At 34.0% G+C, this 20,552-nt stretch overlaps 3 protein-coding genes across 11 annotated transcripts in view; 1 reads left to right on the top strand and 2 right to left on the bottom strand.

The window, feature by feature from the left end:
• Positions 1 to 3,560, top strand: part of LOC143239737 (sodium-independent sulfate anion transporter-like) — an 85,244-nt gene extending 81,684 nt beyond the window's left edge. For 7 of the 8 annotated variants that reach the window (XM_076481163.1, XM_076481167.1, XM_076481161.1 and 4 more), the window contains one exon: positions 2,927 to 3,560. The gene's annotated coding sequence lies outside the window, so the exon portion shown is untranslated. The other variant, XM_076481162.1, reaches the window with a different exon arrangement.
• Positions 3,561 to 5,973: 2,413 nt separating this feature from the next.
• Positions 5,974 to 14,404, bottom strand: LOC143239740 (uncharacterized). Its single transcript, XM_076481173.1, has 2 exons — positions 9,864 to 14,404; positions 5,974 to 9,092 (listed from the first exon to the last, which is right to left on the bottom strand). The coding sequence occupies exon 2, from the start codon at positions 9,066 to 9,068 to the stop codon at positions 8,043 to 8,045; it is 1,026 nt and encodes a 341-aa protein (XP_076337288.1). The 5' UTR covers positions 9,069 to 9,092; positions 9,864 to 14,404; the 3' UTR covers positions 5,974 to 8,042.
• A 265-nt stretch (positions 14,405 to 14,669) lies between these two features.
• On the bottom strand, positions 14,670 to 19,759 carry LOC143239741 (zinc finger MYM-type protein 1-like). Of its 2 annotated transcripts, none has more exons than XM_076481174.1 (2): positions 19,615 to 19,759; positions 14,670 to 18,709 (listed from the first exon to the last, which is right to left on the bottom strand). In XM_076481174.1, exon 2 carries the CDS (start codon positions 17,578 to 17,580, stop codon positions 17,098 to 17,100), a length of 483 nt encoding a protein of 160 aa, XP_076337289.1. In that variant the 5' UTR covers positions 17,581 to 18,709; positions 19,615 to 19,759; the 3' UTR covers positions 14,670 to 17,097. The 2 variants fall into 2 exon arrangements, with proteins under 2 accessions (XP_076337289.1, XP_076337290.1); XM_076481175.1 differs by having other exon boundaries at positions 19,615 to 19,756.
• Between the last annotated feature and the right edge of the window lie 793 nt (positions 19,760 to 20,552).

Here is a 20,552-nt window from a genome sequence, read left to right as displayed (position 1 = left end):
ATATATACTAATGATGGTCAGTTTGAGTGACATGTATACTAACAGTGGTCAGGTTAAGTGACATGTACGCTAAGAGTGGCCAGGTTAAGTTGCATGTGTACAAACAAATGTGAAATTCTTACAGTTCATTGTTTACCTCAACTTATATCAACAAAGATGACTTGAATCAGTTAAACTGAAATATATGTTCATGTTAATATACATTTAATAATATATATTGATATACATGTTAATATATATCTCTATTAAATTAAATAAGTGTGACTGTACATGTACATGAGCAGACAATAGTTTACAACCTGTAATAATGTGACTGTAGATATACATGAATAGACAACAGTTTACAACCTGTAATAATGTGACTGTAGTTACACATGAATAGACAAGTTTACAACCTGCAATAATATCACTGCAGTTATACATGAATAGACAACACTTTACAACCTGTAATAATGTCACTGTACAAGTACATTATTAGTATATACCAGTACTTACAATAATACACGTATAGTTGAATCTCAGTATATATCAGTACTGTTACTTACAATAATACAAGTATAGTTGAATCTCATTGTATATTAGTACTCTTACTTACAGTAATACAAGTATAGTTGAATCTCATTATATATCAGTACTCTTACTTAGAATAATACAAGCAAACGCAAACGAACGCAGCAGGGGTTTAGTTTAGAGAGAGAAGTCTGAAGAATTCTCTCCAACTGGCGTGGTCAGGAACGTTGTGGTTCCTCTTCATTCCCTCATGTGAAAGATTGTTGAAATTTTCATGGAAGTTTATCTTTATTTTGTTTTAATTTCTTTAAGGAGAAGAAGTGAGGTGGGGCATATGAAAATGACACGAGAGAAGGGAGATCTGGACGAGGGCAGCATAAGGGAAGTGAGCAAGGCCTGAGCCCGTGGTCAGAATAACCTGACAGCTAGTAATTACTACACACTGAGTAGAGATTGATTTAAAATTGACTAAAACGGCTCCTTTCAGGACTAGGCAAGAATGTTGCCTTGTTTGGGATCTACAGATCCAATGCCAGAATTTTAGCTGTGGGGGGAAACGGGAGTACCCCGAGAAAACCCACTTTCACGGCCTGGAAACCAAAACATCTACCCAGACCGTACCTAGAAGTAGCATGGGAAGAGAAACAGGAATAAAAAGAAAACATGGATTGTGGCAGTGGTATACATGTGACTGGTTATCTGGTGACTAGGAAAACTGCTAGCTGCAGTCATGTGGAACAGGTAGGAACTTCAGGTTGAACTTGCATTCACACCTGATGCCCAGTGGTGATAGAGAGAAACGTGAGCTTGGTGGTGAATCAACTGGCTGTTCTTCTTCATGTAATTGTTCTTCATTGGTTTGAGATGCTTTGTTTCTTCTTGTAATTTTTCGTTTGTTTCTTCTAAGTGATTGTAGTCTGTTTTTCTGTTTGAACTGACGTCATCGAAAGTTGTCTTGTGAATGGTCTGAGTGTGGCTGGTGGTTGAATTCCGTGAAACAGGAACTGAGGTCTGGCATGAACTATCACTTGTCTTCCTTGAATTGTTAAATCTTGGCATGTTGTTACCAGTGGGACTTGTTGTTTTCGGGGTTGAGTTGCTTGTATCTGCATTCATGTTCTTTCTGGCTGATTCTGGACTAGGCGGTATTTCCGTAGTTGTCCGTTGGTTGTCTGGGCACTTTGTTTGACCATGATTTGAAAGGTCGGCGATGCAGGCATCTGGCTCTAAAGTGAAATATGTGGTAGTAATGTCTGTTACGTAAAATACAGTCAGCACTGTACTTCGACTTTGTCACTGTCTTCATGAAGTATGTAGGTAGATTAGTGTTTCTGGATAAAATTCAATGTGCAGCATGTAACTTGGCCTGGATTTGAGATTCTGTGGTTAGTTTGATTTCAATGCCCCTGAGTAATACCAAGAAAAGACTAACAGGACTTTTGGTTGGGGAACAACTTACTTTAATTTCAGTGTTCCATGGCTGGCATAGATAAACTTGGTCTGTGGTAGTGGCAGGCTGGATGAGAATTCCACCCTGGCATAGGATTCAGGTCCTGGAAGGTTCGATGGTTGCCCCTGGCTTGGCTTCAGTGATGAACGTAGAGACTTGTAGTGGCGTAAGGTGCGACGGTAGAACGTTGACAATTACCAGCTGGTGTAGTTGATCCTTTCTTCTTGAAAAACATAATGGCAGAGATATCAGCATGTCTTGCTTGATCTGAGACCAGTATAGTTGAATATCATTATATATCAGTACTTACAATAATACCAGTATAGTTGAATGTCATTATATATCAGAACTGTAACTTACAATAATACCAGTATAGTTGAATATCATTATATATCAGAACTGTAACTTACAATAATACCAGTATAGTTGAATATCATTATATATCAGAACTGCAATTTACAATAATACCAGTATAGTTGAATATCATTAAATATCAGTACTGTTACTTACAATAATACAAATATAGTTGAATCTCATTGTATATCAGTACTGTTACTTACAATAATACCAGTTGAATCTCATATTTCAGTACTTAGAATAATACAAGTATAGTTTAATCTCATTTTATATTGATAAACAGTTTTGTAAAAAGATATTTATATTTAAACTGTGGGGAGGATACATGTAACATAAGAGATATTTTCTTCAACTTCACTCCCATGTAAACTGTTTCTAAACTTAATTTTATCTGATTGTTAGGTTTTTTTTTAAATTTAGGATTTCTCGAGAAGAACAAAGTTTCAACATTTAAAGAATTGTATACTTTTAAGAAGACAGATAATAAAATATCAAGTAATAATATCTCATATCCAGTAATATGTTTTGGAGTAGGGTTAAATTATTATATATATTCTTCTGTTGAGTCAGTTTTTTTTTAAACCAATTCATTTTCCTTTTTTCCTTCAGAGGGCTGTTTCTACATAGTTTGTATTAATCCAAGAATATTCAGGGTCCATGCCTTATCAGCTACTCACCTATCAATCAGTTATTTGATCAGTCTTCAGTTTAATCGTTAGAAGCAGTTGTGCTAAATATATTCAGGTTTAAATCAGTTCCCAATACATGTTATTATTAAACTTTATATGGTAAGTAAAAATAAATGTAGGTGACAATAAACTTTAATATATATATTTCTATATACAAAATATATTTTTCTTGGCAGAATGGTATCATAATACTAAAGTTTATGGTAATTAGTTGGTGTCTCTGATGTAAACTTCTAACTGTCAGTTAGTTATATAACTGTATTTGTGAATGTTTCCCAGGGAAACTATTACATCTCAAAATACATATGAATATAGATAATTGATTAAGTACTGTGTATATCTGTTCTTTTAAACTGTAACACTCTTTTCTAATGTTACTTTAATCCATTTGAACCTTTCTGATTTTATCTATAATTCTTTTCACTGCTGTTTTTATCTTCTTTACTGTGATGTAACTGTTATTTAAACACAACTCACCTGTGTTCCATGTGAAGATATACTGAGATATGTTTGATTTTTTATGATCAATAAAATTATTTTTTGATCTTGTAAAATGAGTAATTTGTTTAAAAAGAAGCCAACATAAAAAAATAACCAGTAGTATTTTGATTTATGTAGCAATTTCATGCCCTGTGTAATCAAGACATCTGTTTACTTCCAACAAAAATGATATAACATTAAATATTCACATGGGTCCTTAACAGTAATATTCGATACCAGTTCAGTGTCCGCTCTTTGGTTGAATCCAAACCGTGTGTGTTCCTCTATCCACGTTCCACAACTAGCTTCAAACACATCTATTCAAGTTTATTCACATAATCGGAGTGTATCATTCTTGATGTGTCTAGATCCATTCCCTGGAAGGTTAGCCCATCTAAAGAGGTGGTACACATACTTTTATGTATGATCAGATTTTTATTCTGGAAGGTAAGCCCATGATAATGTGAGACAATACTTTTATGGTATGATCAGATTTTTATTCTGGAAGGTAAGCCCATGATAAGGTGGTACACATATTTTTGTGTACAACCAGGTGATTTTTTTTCTACTACAAGGCAACTTTGGCCCAGCGATTAGCATGTCAGAATGTTGATTTGTGGGTTTGTATTTCTTGTTATATTACCTAACAATCAAAATTGTATTCTGCACATTGGGGGTTCTGAATGCATTATAAGGATGATGGTCTGAGAAAAGAGTGGCCCAAGAATTGGTTGTTAACCAGTTGCCTTATCTAATTTGTCAGTTCAAAATTTGTAATGAACATTACATATAGCTTTTGTACAGCTCTACATATTCTCATACCAAAATCATCCTTCCCTTTACATGCTATTTGTAAGAACTAGAGGTGTATGTAGCTCCTGTATATATTACTTCAATAATTGGTTGTTGATGTACTGCACTGTGATGTATAAAGAACCTCTCTGGCCACAACACATACAGTTCAAGCTCAAATAAACATAATTACCTTGATTTACTATTTGATTTATTTATGTTTGCTTGTTTCATGTTTTCTTTCCTACTCGTATGAAGTATACAGTATTTCTAGTATACCTCTTGATGATGAGAAACCCACTTGAAATAAAAATGTGTTTCAGAATGGCTGGTATGGGTATTAACACTTTTACTGATAAGGAGAGAATAACGTGTCAACCTTCCTAGGTCATCTTCGGGTTAAAATGACCTAGGAAGATCGAAACATTGTAGTGTCTGTGTTATTCCAGGTACTTAGAACAAACTACTGAATCAACAGTTAATTACATTTTACCCTTTCACTTGGGCTATGAGAATCTTGCTTGACACATACACACACACACACTTTTACCTTAGCACGTTAGAAGTTTGGGTAAATATCATCCAGACAAAGACAGCTTTGACAAAAACTTTTCTTATTTGTAAGACAATAAAATCCAGTTATTTTAAATTTTGATCAGGGATAACCATATATTCCATGAACAATAACTAAACTGATCTTCATCAACAAATATATGTAATGTGCTTTACTCTCTGTTGGTTGGGAACACTAAAATAACATTACATTTTATTGGCTGTGAAAATTTAATTTAAAGCCATTAAGTGAACATGTGGTATTGAAGAAAAATCTAGTGTATCATTTTAACAGTTGACTTTTGTTTTCTAATCAAAATATATGATCTCCTTTACTTTCATACACTATTAGAGAAGATATCATAAACATGTTGATTAAAAATGTTTATTAATCATCAATGAAATCATATCATCATGGAAACATTTTGCTATTTTTGTTTGTTTGTTTTTCAAAATGAACGAAACCTACCACTGGTAGTTCATCATTAAAGCATTCTTTAGAGGAAAAGAACACAACCTAATTTTGGTAGTTCATCATTAAAGAATTCTTTAGAGAAAAAGAACACAACCTAACTCTGGTAGTTCATCATTAAAGTATTCTTTAGAGAAAAAGAACACAACCTAACTCTGGTAGTTCATCATTAAAGCATTCTTTAGAGAAAAAGAACACAACCTAATTTTGGTAGTTCATCATTAAAGAATTCTTTAGAGGAAAAGAACACAACTTAATTCTGGTAGTTCATCATTAAAGAATTCTTTAGAGAAAAAGAACACAACCTAACTCTGGTAGTTCATCATTAAAGAATTCTTTAAAGGAATATCAAATATATCTTTACTAAGGCAACTTTCTTTTACATGCAAATTTAAAATTGTTTAAGACAGCAGACTTAGTTCTGTGTAAAAAAATGTAAAAAATAAGATGAAATTAGAAACAGAATAATCCATTATTCTCCCATTGGATCTTATATACATTAAATATCCAAAAGGACCTAATCACTTATATAGACTAACTCTGGCACACTAATGATGTTTTCCTGTATACAGGTCCAACATGTTTTGGACTTCCTTACCAAGTAAATGTTTAAAGGTATTACAGAAGATACTTGAGTGATAGTACATGAACAATAAAATGTCTTAAAATAGCTCATCATATATTTTTATTTGGAGATAAAAATATTTAATCCCAAAACATTGAATAAAATATTGTTAATGAATCACTTTATGAAGAACAAAAACATAAATAAAATAATCTAGAAATAAACTGATGGCAATACAGATTTACCTACATATTTCATGTTTATTCAGTTTTATATGAACATAAAAAATCAGAAATAATACAAATGATAGCATCTTTATTCACTTTATAATGGTATCATTTTCTTTTAGTAATTCAATAAATAAAGTTTATTTTTAAGACAAAAATTTACACAATGGACTATCTGTGCTGTGCGCACCACTAGGAGAGGAATATAAATAAGTAGGAGATAATGAAACATCTTGTTCCCTTCATGGTACCTACAAGTCACATTTGGTAGAGAAAAGGTACTTTCTTCTCTGTACCTGTCAGCCTTCTCTGATACGAAGTGCCAGTCACTAATGTCAATGCCAGACCCATGCACAACTCAGTACAAGTATCTGTGCCTGTTGTCTTTGTTACATAGTCTCCTTGTTTGTCTGTATGCAGTATCACCAAGGTGACAAAAAGGTAACTGTGGTTCATTACAATGAGGCAACAGTGAAGAGAACTTAATATAATCAAAGGTTTGATGAAGTTTTAGATCCATACTTACATACACAAGTTGTAATGACAAGAGGTTTATTTTCAAACTGTAATCAACCTTATTTGATAGGCTTTGGCTACAAGATGACATAACAAATTATAAAACTGAATGTAGAACTTCATTTTGTTGTGATGACCCATGTATCCAATATGGGAGAAGAGAACATATTTACAAACAGTTGTAGATAAGCTTTGGTTCCCTGATCCACAGACATAACAAAGAAAATACATTTATTTTCTAAAACCCACACATTCTTTAGCTTATTAGAAATGGCCTTTTAGATACAATGTTTGGCTCTCAGTAAAAGCATGGAGTGAAAGGTTATAAAGGGAAGGAGATATATGGGTCTCTGTGATGGACTACATTGACTAATAAGGTAATTCATGCAACCACCCCTCAACTGGAAAAGTATTCATTTTAAGGGGCCAACCTTCCTTCTCTAATAACCATACCAACACATGTATCTCAATTTTAATAGTTGTTTATGGGTAGCATACATAAACAACATAATAAAACACTCAACACATACATGCAGCTTGTAGTGTTTAGAAAGTATAGTATTTTTATCAGTCTCAAACACAATGTTTGTAATTTAAAATAATTTCTCAGAAAATGAATATATTTCAGAATAATCTTCCAAACCATAAATTAAAGTAAGACACAACTACTTTAGGTATATATAATGAACAGAGAAATGTTCATAATACTGATATTTGAATGGATTGACTCTATACAGCTGGTTTAAACATTGATATAAAACAAATGTGAACTCAATAAAGAACAGTTAGAAGTCGTAACTTCAGTTAAACCACATACAGTTGTAACAAGGTTCGTAATCAAATAAGTTATCTAATATCTGTGCAAAAGTTTAAAATACAAGTAATCAAATAATTTATACAGTACTTGTTAGGTATAGTAGTGTTGGTAATGAGATACAAAATACTTGAGTCACAAATAATAATTTAGCCAACAAAAACACCAACTAATATGAAGTGTGTGTACAAAAATTCTGTAAAGAATAACAAACATTATTAAACACACACATAACATTTGTTTTAATAACATAACAGGAAACACAAAGCATTATTAAAGTAGAATTACTAACACTGTTATCAACAAATTTAAAAACCTGTGAAATGAACCAAATATCACTTGACTTCAATCTTTTCTGACATTCACTTGTTAAAATATAATAGTCATAAGACACAGCCAAATCACAAGTCAAACAAAATTCACATATTCAGTTTCTTGTTACTAATTTGGCCAGTTTTTCTTTAACTTTTTACAAAATTGAAGATACAACCTTCTAGTTTCTTAAGTAAATAATCAATTTTTATATTGTGCCATCTGTCATTTGGAACATTTTTAGTTTATCTCATTGTCACTTAAAATTATAAATTATATTTTATGCTTCATACATTTGTCATAAACTTATGCAAGATGTTTGTTTAGAAATAATTTTGACTTTTCTACTAGATACTGAACTGTGGATACAGACACTTGAAATCTGTTGGCAACATCTTGGAACTGTAGACTCAAGTTCTTAACCATTAGAACCAGTAAAAGAGCATTTTCTAGTGATAATGTAGAGAGTTCTTTCACCAAATTAGTGCTGCGATTTTCACTCAACTCATGGCCATTTTGCTCTCCAAAGTCTGAGTGAAAATCAAAAATGTCAAACCTTGGAGATATTTTTTCCATAAAATCTTGAAATTCTGCATAGGTTTCAAAACCAGTGTAAAAGTGAAACTGGTGCCTGTCATCTTTCAAAAATGTTACATTACATGGAACAGGAAACTTTACCTGCACAAAAGGAGAAAACACTGACTGAGTATCTTTAAGGCTCGAACAGACTTCGCTTCTTGACTCAAACTCTATACTGTGAGCATTCACTGTCTGAATACTTTTACACTGTGTTTGTCTGGTTATAGAATCTGTTTGTGTTGACTTGTATTCACACAAAACCGGTTGGGTAAAATATATGTCATCATCAGTTTTAAATTCAGCATATAATGACTGGAAAGTGTTGGTTTCAAAGTTATTATCTAGCTTTGGTTTCTTCAAAGATGCTGAATCAATAAAGTTCTCGTAACCTTCATTGCTAACATGATCTCTAGGTTTTTCAGATTTTGTAGAACTTTGGCCAAATTTTGTTGGATGTGCAACATTAGTAGTGTTAAGACAGATGTCACGTTCTGAGGAAGGTTCAAGGTTCTCAGTTGGAAATGGATGTTCTACAGTGGGTCTTCCATCTACAAAATGTCGAGAACAGATTCGTGTATTTCGAGAAACATTTAGACTGGGTCTTCTTATCACTTCCAGCCACTTATTGTGGACATCTTTCCTTGTTATTACATTTGGAATACCAAAAAACTTAAGGAGTGTACCATTTTGGTCAGGAAAGTTGTAACGGCTGTCACTTTTACATCCAATGACGCAGCAGTGATGGTGAGGCATTATGGTTTCTGCTCACTAATGCCCCTATAAAATGGCAATTTGGTTACAATCTTAATTCTCATACACTAAACCAAGCCCTAGCAGTACATTATATGAACATATACCACAAGAGAGATATATTATGCTACCAAAAATAATACTAAAGCTATCAGTCTAATCATAGCATAATGGATCAATCAAGTTTTAATAAATATATTTCTATTTAGTTACACTACATCTCTTTCAATCAACAGATTCACGTTGCCTGAGAATCATGTTTTTCTGTCATACTGAAGAACCTAGTGGGTAAGTTACAGCACAATTAAAATTTATCACGTTGTTGGAGATATATAATTTAATATAAAATAAAATTTCATTGTTACATTTGGCGATATAACAACTAGCAAACCTGAATGTACCTATACAATGTCTTCACAGTATTGGTTAAACTATCTTTGGTAGTTTGGAATATTAGTCTAATATACGTCCAGTTAATTAACAGATTAGGTTTAAATCATTTTTATTTTTCAGTTAACATTTTTTAATGTAATCTACGTTTTAACATTGCGTATCTTAATTTTTAAAAACGTACTTTATCCCCGAACACAACGATATCTAACACCTAGCATATTTAAATTAAAATGAATTTGTAATATATTTTCAATTTTATGTTATTCTGATTTCATTTTCAAGTTGGAAATTTTCAGGAAGCTGGTCCTGTCAATGTTAGCAACACCTATATACAGTTACATATCGGAGTATACATACTAAATACAGCTTAAACTAAACTACAGATCTGTTTATGTTAGAACTTACTATGCGCATGATTTCAGCGTGAAGAAACGTCTACTAAAAAATACTCATTATGCCTACGCCTTATTCTCCAGATGAGCAAAATAAAAATGGGCAAGCCCACCACGAACTTGATTAATTTTATTCTAGACCTTCATTTTGTAAAATATACAAATAACGTTCTTATTCACGAACGATTTAATTATAGTATACTCTTATGAAACGAAACCTTTGTAATTAATATCATAAATTCAATTCACATATCTAATCCGCACATATCATTTGTGAATTTAGAGCGACATCTGACTATCAAATGACAGTTTATTTTTAAACAAAATGATAAGTTTTCTCGGTGTGAAAATCCAAGAATAACTTTTACTAATGTACAATTTTGTTTATGCATAAATATTATGTTCTGAATATAACGTTATATGTCGTTTTCTAAAGGTCAAATTATTAGCAAAAATTAATATCAAAACTCGTGAAGGGATTTAGTGCTCAATACATTCCTTGGTAAGTGTGTGTCCATGTATCAGCTGAATAAGCCTCGCTTTATTATAATATATGTTTTATAAAATATGTTACATTTTTTCACAAGTTTTAAGAGCATTTTACACAGTAGCTTAATAGGTTACCTTGTATTTTTAAGATGGTTTAAATTAACAGCTTGGGGTCAATTATTGTTTACTTGGGCAATAAGAAATATTTAATAGCTTTATGTACGCCAGTGAATTTATGAAATTCGTGTACTTTTTCTACAATGTTGTATGACTTCGTTACTTTAAACGGTTATGACGCATTAAATAGGTCCAGCATGGCCAGGTGGGTTAAGGCGTTCGACCCGTAATCCGAGGGTCGCGTGTTCGAATCCCGGTCCACCAAACATGCTCGCCCTTTCAGCCGTGGGGGCGTTATAACGTACGGTCAATCCCACTATTCGTTGGCAAAAGAGTAGCCCAAGAGTTGGCGGTGGATGGTGATGACTAGCTGCCTTCCCTCTAGTCTTACACTGCTAAATTCGGGACGGCAAGCACAGATAGCCCTCGAGTAGCTTTGTTCAAAATTCAAAAACAAAGAAACAAAAAACAAACAAACGCATTAAACGTCTGAAACCACACGGTGCAAAGGGCAAACATGTTTAAACCCACGACCTGCCAAGTTGTTTATGATGTTTAATGCAATTTTGTCAAATAAACGATAGAAGATGTATAGTACAATTAATCGATAGGATAGTTTGCAGAAGATAAGGATAAATTAAATTAATTTAACTTTATAAGCAAGAAATAAAGTGAGCTTTCAAGAATGATCTACCAAAAATTTATGCTTATTATATTGTCGTAAGAAATTCTGGACAACAATCTTGGATACCCTATGAGTTTTCATGAGTCCAGAAAATTTCTTTAGATTATGTACATTTGAAAGAAACATAATTTAACCAGCATAATTCATTATTGATAATCATTATGTGAGAAAGAGACAGTTCACAATTTAAAACGGACAAATATATCGACGATTGGAAGTTTAGTTCCAATACATAAACATGATAATATGTTGAACTCAACATTTTCAAGACATTGTTACACTTTCAATCATTTTTAAACGTAGAATAACACACAATAATTGCTCAAGGTCACATCCAACCCTCGCTAAATTTCCTTCAATCACAGTGTACTTGTTGCCCCATTGAGAAAACGTACCTTATCGTTCTCTAGCGTGTTTTAGTATTTTTAAAATAATTTAGAAACATTTCCAACAAATAGTGAATTCACTTTATAAACCAGTTTAAGAAATTTTGATAATTTTTGCTTTCTTTATGTTTCTTCAGTTCTATGACACAAGTTTATTAACAAAAATTTCTGATATGAAAGTCATAAATCACCTCGAGCTATTGTCACAGGTTTGTGAAATATTTTACTAAGAGACGTTGAGATGTAACTAATTTCTTTCATTTGAGGTATATTTACTCTCATCACATTGACAGAAGAATAAGTTGATAACTTGAAGCTTAGTCCAAACAAAACTGTTACAACTTAAGTATCAGTTACTACCATAAAATATACAACTTGGAAATAATAGTTACTATCAAGAACAGTCCAACCTAATTAGCGAAAGAAATAAACGAACTGGCACTCATTGCTGTTCTCCCTAACAATAGGCAAGAAAAAGTGTGATATTTTATCCCCAAGTTTTATATTAACAAATTAACCATTAAGTTCGTTCTATTAATCAGTTTTTCAGTTATTTGCAGGCCAGCCGACGGGGAGGAGGGGGGGAAAAGGGGTAAGTGTCCAGGTGACCGAATGAAACCTGGTTATGTCATAAAACATCTTTAGACCATGTCTTCATAGTTTTTTAGCTTTTCTTTGCATATGGATGTTTGATACACTACAAACAATTAAAATAACAATTTGAGTAATAATTAATATGTGCATTTACTTTATAGATTTAATAGATATTTGTTGTTACTTCATTTACCCTCACACTTTAAGCTAAAAATGGCTGCTTCTATGATTTTGCATCGTACACAGTGCTCTGATATTGCTGTAAGTCATACTCAGTAGTATGATATTGCTATAAATCATACACAACGATCTGATATTGTTTTATAAATCATAGACAGTGATCTATCATTGTTATTGTTATAAATAGTACACTGTTCTAATATTATGTTGCTATAAATCTTGCACAGTGGTTTAATTTAGAGTTGTTATAAATCCCACACCATTAACCTAGTCTACGAGTTGTAATCCCAAAGCGATGGTCTGATCTGTTTGTTTTTTAATTTTTGAATCCCTGATCAATTGTTAAGTATTAGCGTTTGGTTAATTTTTTTTTATAAAGTCTACATAGATTCATGGCCCGGCATGACCAGGTGAATTAAGGCGTTCAACTCGTAATCTGAGGGTTGTGGGTTCGAATCCCGATAGCACCAAACATGCTCGCCCTCCCAGCCGTGGGGGCGTTATAATGTGACGGTCAACTCCATTGTTCGTTGGTAAAAGAGTAGCCCAAGAGTTGGCGGTGGGTGGTGATGACTAGCTGCCTTCCCTCTAGTCTTACACTGCTAAATTAGGGACGGCTAGCACAGATAGCCCTCGAGTAGCTTTGTGCGATATTAAAAACAAACAAACATAGGTTCACGTAAGATGTGTGTTGTGTTATAAAATCTACTTCACAGTCAATTTGTACATAAAATATAAGTAGATATTTGTCTGAATTGTTTTTATAGACATGACGCGAGCTGTCTTAACATGACTGCCACTTTTCTTAAGAACACAAGACAAGGCGTAACCTGGTGGTTAACATGCTGGAATGTAAACCCAGGGGTCCATGCCCTACATCCTGTTGTAACCTGATGGTCAACATGCTGGAATGTAAACCCAGAGGTCCATGCCTTACATTCTGTTGTAACCTGGCGGTCAACATGCTGGAATGTAAACCCAGGGGTCCATGCCCTACATCCTGCTCTAACCTGGTGGTCAACATGCTGGAATGTAAACCCAGGGGTCGATGTTCTTTCGGGCTGTAACAGTTAAAGTCAGATCCTAATATTCGATTACACTAGCGCAAGGGTTGCGTTGAAAGTGGTTTCCGCCTAGTCTATAAATTTCAAAATTATGGACAGTTAGCCCTTGTGTAACTAAACGAAAAGATTAGTAGATGTTGATTGTAAGTCTTTAAAATGAACTTGATGAAAAACACACATTCTCGAGTTGCGGGCACCAGTTTCTTAGAATAATCTGATAGACCGCTCGAACGACGTGTCTCATGACTGAAAGTCACCAAAAGTTTAATGTTTCCTTCTTCCAGGAAAAAGGCCCGGCATGGCCAAGCGTGTTAAGGCGTGCGACTCGTAATCTGAGGGTCGCGGGTTCGCATCCCCGTCGCGCCAAACATGCTCGCCCTCCCAGCCGTGGGGGCGTTATAATGTGACGGTCAATCCCACTATTCGTTGGTAAAAGAGTAGCCCAAAAGTTGGCGGTGGGTGGTGATGACTAGCTGCCTTCCCTCTTGTCTTACACTGCAAAATTAGGGACTGCTAGCACAGATAGCCCTCGAGTAGCTTTGTGCGAAATTCCAAAAAAAGATAAAACTCTATGCTTCTCCTGTGCAATAATTCCCAGAAAAAACTTTTTTTTTAAAGAAAACATTCATTAATTTTTATAACGAGATATGAATAGTAAAATATGTAATTAATAGAAGAAACATGGGTGTCATTTCTTCTGATATTTATAACACTGCTTTGTTTCCTGATCACTGAATTCCTAATTATTTTTATGTGCGAAATCTTTGAGCATCTTTGTGCGAAATTCAAAAACAAACAAATCTTCCAGGTAATATAGTCTGTTTTTGACTAAAGCATGGACGGGATTACGGAGTAAAGATCAAGGGTCAAAGCGAAGAACCTTGCCTCCAGATTTTTTTAAGATACAGTGTTGAGTCGGACATTTTTGCCCAAATTTTGGTACCAAATCCACAAACTCAAGTGTACATAATATAATACTTAACTAGCAACTGACCACGTGGCTTCATTTTTGAACAGCTACTACATTCCAAACTGTAGGTTTAAACCATACTAAAAACAGTGATATAATATATAAAATAAAACATACTTTGCTAACTTGAATTTATACAAACAGTTACACTGTCAATAAAACGTTTATTATGTAATAACACTTTAACTACTTTGACTTTATATCAGGTTATTCGAAAAATAATAGCGGAATTTTATATCAAATTTTAATCATTTATAGAGATTAAGAAACCTGTCTGTTTTACGACTTCATATATACCATTGACAAACTAAAGATTTCTTCCATTCATTAGTGCTATTCTTTTCTAAAACTTTATTTCCACTATTTCAAACCCTTACAATTGATGATGGAGAAAAATGTTGCGCATTATTTTTTGCATGCGTTCTAATTGGTCACAGTGCATTGCAAACAGGTCACAATATTAACCAAAAATGGGACAAACGAACCACCTCCAAACGTACAGTACGGCGTTGGTTCCAAAAGTTTCGTAATGGAGATACGAGTCTTGAAGATAAGTAGGGCAGAGGACTTCCTTTTTCTGTTGGAATCGACCAACTGAGAATATTTGTGGAAAGAAACCTGCGCCACACTGTTCGATAAATGACACAAGAATTGTGTGTTTGCATTTCCACAATTTCGGACCATCTCGAGCAAATTGGAAAAGTGAAAAAGCTCGACAACTGGGTTCCACACGAACTCAATGAAAATCAGAAAAATCGCCGTTTTGAACTGTGCTATATGCTGATTTTGTTCAAAAGAAATGACCAATTTCTTGATCGCGTTGTCACTTGTGATGAAAAGTGGATCCTTTACGACAACAGAAAGTGGCCTACGCAATGGCTCAACCGTGACGAGGGTCTAAAACTTCCCAAAGCTAAAGTTTCACCAACAGAAGATTAGGGTCACTGTATGATCCGTGACCAGTATTATTCATTACAGCTTGTTCCACCAGGGTCAGAATATCGCTGTGAGGGTTTACTGTCAACAATTGGAAGAAATTAATAAAAAATTGTGTGAAAAAATGCCAACACTAGTGCATTGAAGAGGACTAATCTTGCTTCATGATAATACTCGGTCACATGTTACTCAAATGACGCTGAAGAAACTCAACAAATTGGGCTACGAAACATTGCCTCATCCTCCTTACTCCCCAGACAAGAGCCGGATTAAGGGTAACTGATGCTCTAAGCACAGCCCAACAATGACACCCCCTTCATTGCTTAACTGACAAGACATTAAGCCTCAGTAAGTGCTGAAAATGAAATAAAAGTTTGAAAATTTATAACCCTTCTTCAGTTTTCTTCCAGGTCAGACCCCACAACTGTATTAAATAAAAACTATTTTTATTTTATTTATTTAACAGAATGGGCATGGATCAAAATCAAGCAATAACTGAGGCCTTTTATTTAGAAATGATTATTTTTACTGTATATTTGTTTTCACTCTGATTTAACAATTCTGAATTTGATGTTAACAAATTCACACTTTCATGTTAAAAATTCTCACCTTAATAATCACAAATTCACACTTTGATGTTAAAAAAAATGAAAAATTTACTCAAAACCCTTTTATTAAAAAACATTCTCACTTTGGTGTTAACAATTTTTCACTTTGAACTTAAAACCCTGTAAGCAAGTTATTTACTTAACATTCATTTAAATTTTGTAAAGTTTTCTTACAGATTTTTTTAATTGCAAAATCTTTGATCAAGTCCTCAAAACTAATTTGGCATAACAAATCTGCTTCTATACTTTGCAAAGACAAGGTGTCTAGCCTGTCTTGAAGCACAGTTGTTCTGTTGGGATTTTTAATATGCTTGAGTTGAAAAAATAAATGCTCAACCGTGCAATTTGTGACCATTAATGTTAAAAATATACGTGATGCAATGTCTACATTTGGAAATGCACACTCAATTTTGTCTTCTAAAATTATTTTATAAAGTACAGCATGGCTGAATCTGGTTTTTACAATTTTTGCTGCACTGAACTTACAGCGCATGTATGAGTGAAACTGCTGAATCTCGGTAGAGATTAGTATCCAAGTCCTCTTGGTAAGCATCAATTAACTTTTGGGAACACTGAGTGTACCTTTCAGTTTCAGCAGTTGAAGTGACATCATTTGGTACATCACTTAAGAAAGAAAACCTGTTTGTTATTTCTTTGTACACCTCTCTTCTTCTTCTCAACTGGGTTTCTGGCTTGTCAGCAATTGTGCAGAAGATGGTGATACCAAATTTGTCTCTGGCATTCAGATATACTTCTTGTGCATTTCTGTCATTGAGTGCCTTCTTTTTGACATATTTGCGAGTTTGAGATGTAATCAACATCTGGTAGTATTTCCTTTGCAACTGCTTCAAATCTTTCAAAGTCATCCCTTAAAGTGTGTAGTTGCTCAGCAACTACAGTTACTGTACAAGTGTACAGTAAAGACCTGTACAGATCTTCACATGTTTTTAAGATCACATTCTTAGTTTGCAGAACTTGACTTGCTTTATGAAACTTTTACAAAATCTCATCCTAAATGATCAATATAAAAACAAATTCTAGCTCTTGCATTTTATTTGTAATATTGTCTGCTTCTCTTCTAATGTCTCCCTTTTGTGACTGGTCTTCAACTTGACATTCTAAAGCTTCCAAAATCTTAAAGAAAGACTTCAAAATTGCTGTGCCTCCCATCTGGTATCAGAGAGGGAGTTTAACACATTTTCATTTCCAAGACAAGCTTTAAGAATTTTCCATCAGCTGGTTGAGCTGAAAAAAATGTATAGAGCAATTGCATTGTAGAGAAAAACTAACTGCCACTTGAGAGCAGTCAACAGCACTTTGGCCTACTGGATTTAGTGAATGGGCTGCACAGGGCACATAAATGGCAAACTTATTTTCTTCTAAAATCTCTTTCTGCATCCCCTTATAATGCCCAGACATGTTAGCAGCATTGTTGTAAGACTGACCACTAGATTTTGAAAAATTAAGTTTGCAACCTTCATGTAAATACTGCAATACCTGGTGTGCAATTTCCTCACCAGTATGGCTTTTCACTTCCATAAAGGTTAAAAAGCATTCAATAGACTGCCCATCTTTTAAGTATTGAAGTACAACACTTAACTGATCTGTATGTGATAGATCTGGCATCAAGTCAACTGACAAGCTAAAATAGCCAGAAGAATTTACTTTGTCAACAATGAACATGTGGACCTTCTGAGTCATTGGTTCAATGAGTTCTTCACAGGTGGTTTTGGACAAGTAAAAAGAATTTCCTTTTCTAGAATTTACATATTTTGAAATGTGCCCTGTTAAAAATGGATCAAACTGACTTACAAGCTCAAGCAGCCCTAAAAAATTCCCATTCTGCAGTGAACCAAATTTTTCACCTGTTTCTCGAAAAGTCAGGGCATGTTCAGCATGTACAAATAGCAACTATTACACACTCAAAGACATGTTCCCAGTAAACTGCACTCTAATTTGTTTTTCGAACTTTTCTTGCAAGCCTAAACATTGTCTGCAAGTTAAATATATTAGCATAAAGTCTTGGTGAGTAGTGCTTCTTTCTAATGATCAATTACAATGTTATTTTGCCAATCACTGAATCCTTCTCTTTCAACAAAATACTAGGAAAACTTAGGGGCAAAAAGTTCACAAACAAAGCAGTAAACTGATCCTGTTGATGGTGAATACAATAACCACTCTCTCTTGTATTGCTCACCATTGGCTTTTACCCCAAAGAACAGTTTTTGTGAACAGTATCTCATTGGTTTGCCACTACTGAAAGTCCAGCAAGATTTGCCAAATGTGCCATTTCAGTGTTGACAGTTGGTGGGTCCACAACCAAATAAGCCACATCATCAGCAGAGAAATCAAGCCACAATCCTGAATCTTTTGTTTTAGTTTTTCATCTGTTGTAGACTGAAAACATTTTACCACAGTCCAGTAGATTTTCATTTTCAGCAATTATTTCAACTTCAGACTGTCTTGTAGAGCAACTTGCATCAACATTAACACTAGAGATAAAGAGAATTTACAGACAAAGCGAGATCAGTTGTGAGACTTGTGCCAGTTGAACCAGCCTGTGACACCTCAACGTCATCATGATGTTCTGATCTTGAAGTGGACAAAGTTGTACTTGTAGGTGTGGACCTTGGTTCAACTTCAATCTTGTCAGTTATATGCAATACAAGTAACTTGTGATGGTGGAGATGGGTTTTGATCTGGATCATGTTGTGTAAGTTAAGCGAAAAAAATTAGTCAACTTTCCAGTCTTGGCCACTAAATCCAAATCCTTTTTTTGTCAGTTTTCTCTTTTGTACACCACTTAATTGAACACATTTCATCTTGTAGTCTGAAAAATACAGAAACAAAAATAAAAAAAACACAAAACAATATGGACCATGCATAGTTATAATGATTCAAAAACCACTGCTATTCATAAAGAAAAATATTGGTAAGATAGTCAAACATACTAAACACTAGTTTTACAGCTAGACAGAGATTGTCAAGAAAGTTATCCTGGGACCTGGGTCCATCAGGACATAAACATGAATTCATAAATACCTTTACTGATTTGTTGAAAACCATTTGAGACCAGTCTCTAATTGATTCGAAACTGGCTTCAATCTGTTTCAGGAAAATTAATTTTCAGTCATTGCAAAAGTTGTATTATGATTATTGCTATGGTAGCTGTATGCAAGAAGCAATGTCAATGGTAATATACAAATCCATTGTGAGCCAAAAAGTATTCCAAAATAATTTGTCATAAACAACACATACTGTAGTAGCCTATATACAGTGATCATTCTGTACTGGTATATATACATACCATATAATCAATTGTAAACTGTACTGCACATTGAACTACAAAATACTGGGTTAGGCCTAGGCTAGATTACCTTAATACTAATCAAATACTGTATATGTAAAACGAGTTGTAATCTCAACTTTGAGCTCAGTTTTGACCTGGGATCTTTAGATGAGCCAACATACCTTACATCAACAAAATAGGCATATGTCTAAAACTTTATCTGCACACCTGGATGCGAAGGCAAATGCGAAGCGACTGCCTTAAATTGGGAATGTCCCATTATTCCAGGCTACAGTAGCATTTCCAGTGCACTTACACCAAACTACTTACAGTATTTAGGCCTAACATTAATGTCACTCGGTTCTCAGACAACGGTAATGTTAGGCCTAAATGCTAATACATTTTAACTGAGGCCACTAACGTTAAGTCAAGTACTCAGTACTAACCTCGCTCACATGAACTTATTCAATTCATGCATTTTTTCAGACAATTATAAATTAATTTTGTTGATTTGTCGGTTCTTTACAAAATCTTCGTATGACCACGGTGCCACAGTACTGTACTACTACTGGTAGTATAGCGTATACATAACAACGTTACGAATTACATTTTCATACACGTCGAAGTCTTACGCAATTTGCCCTAAAAAGTCGAATTATCGCAGTTAAACTGTTCCGATCAGTCAATTATGTTCCCAGCTTTTCAGAAATGTAATAGAGCACATACTAATCTGAATTTATGGACGCAAAATAGTTTAATTACATCTAAACGTTTGTCGTCGTTGTCTCTGTGTTCCTGTCTTGGATTGTTCGTTTCTCATAAAAAAAATATCACCAAAGGACCGGGCTGGGTTATAAGACGTTAGGATATGATCAAGGAAGAAGTAAGGAGAATATAATTGTGATTTCCATTTTTGGAGATAAAAGTGGTATATACGACAAAATTTTGTTGGCTATTTATGAATGGGGATAAAAACAAGGGAACACATACATACCCAAATACTCTTATAGGTTATATGTAATCTATGGACGGTGGCATTGCTACAATGGCATTCCTTTCTAAACTTCTTAGTGTAATAAATTTCAAAGTATGTACTCACACACAAAGGAGGTTTTTTTCACAGCAAATTGTTTGAAGCCAAAAAAATTACGACTCAGAAAAGCTTCAGTGAGAAATACACTTATAACAATATTACAAAGCACACATGAATAATGCAATGCTAACGTAAATAAAACTAAAACAAACTAAACAATAACGAAAATAATACGTATGAAAACAGAAGCCAATAAAAACATAAAACCATTCACGTCTCTGTACACATCTGTCACCATTTCGTTTGACTTATATTTCTGTGGTATTATACTCTCATTTTTCTGTGGATATG

This window comes from Tachypleus tridentatus, chromosome 13, assembly GCF_004210375.1.
Source record: "Tachypleus tridentatus isolate NWPU-2018 chromosome 13, ASM421037v1, whole genome shotgun sequence".
In the NCBI taxonomy this organism is placed as follows: Eukaryota; Metazoa; Arthropoda; class Merostomata; order Xiphosura; family Limulidae; genus Tachypleus; species Tachypleus tridentatus.
The sequence above is the reverse complement of the archived record's forward strand: the minus strand, read 5'-3'. Positions and strand labels throughout refer to the sequence as shown.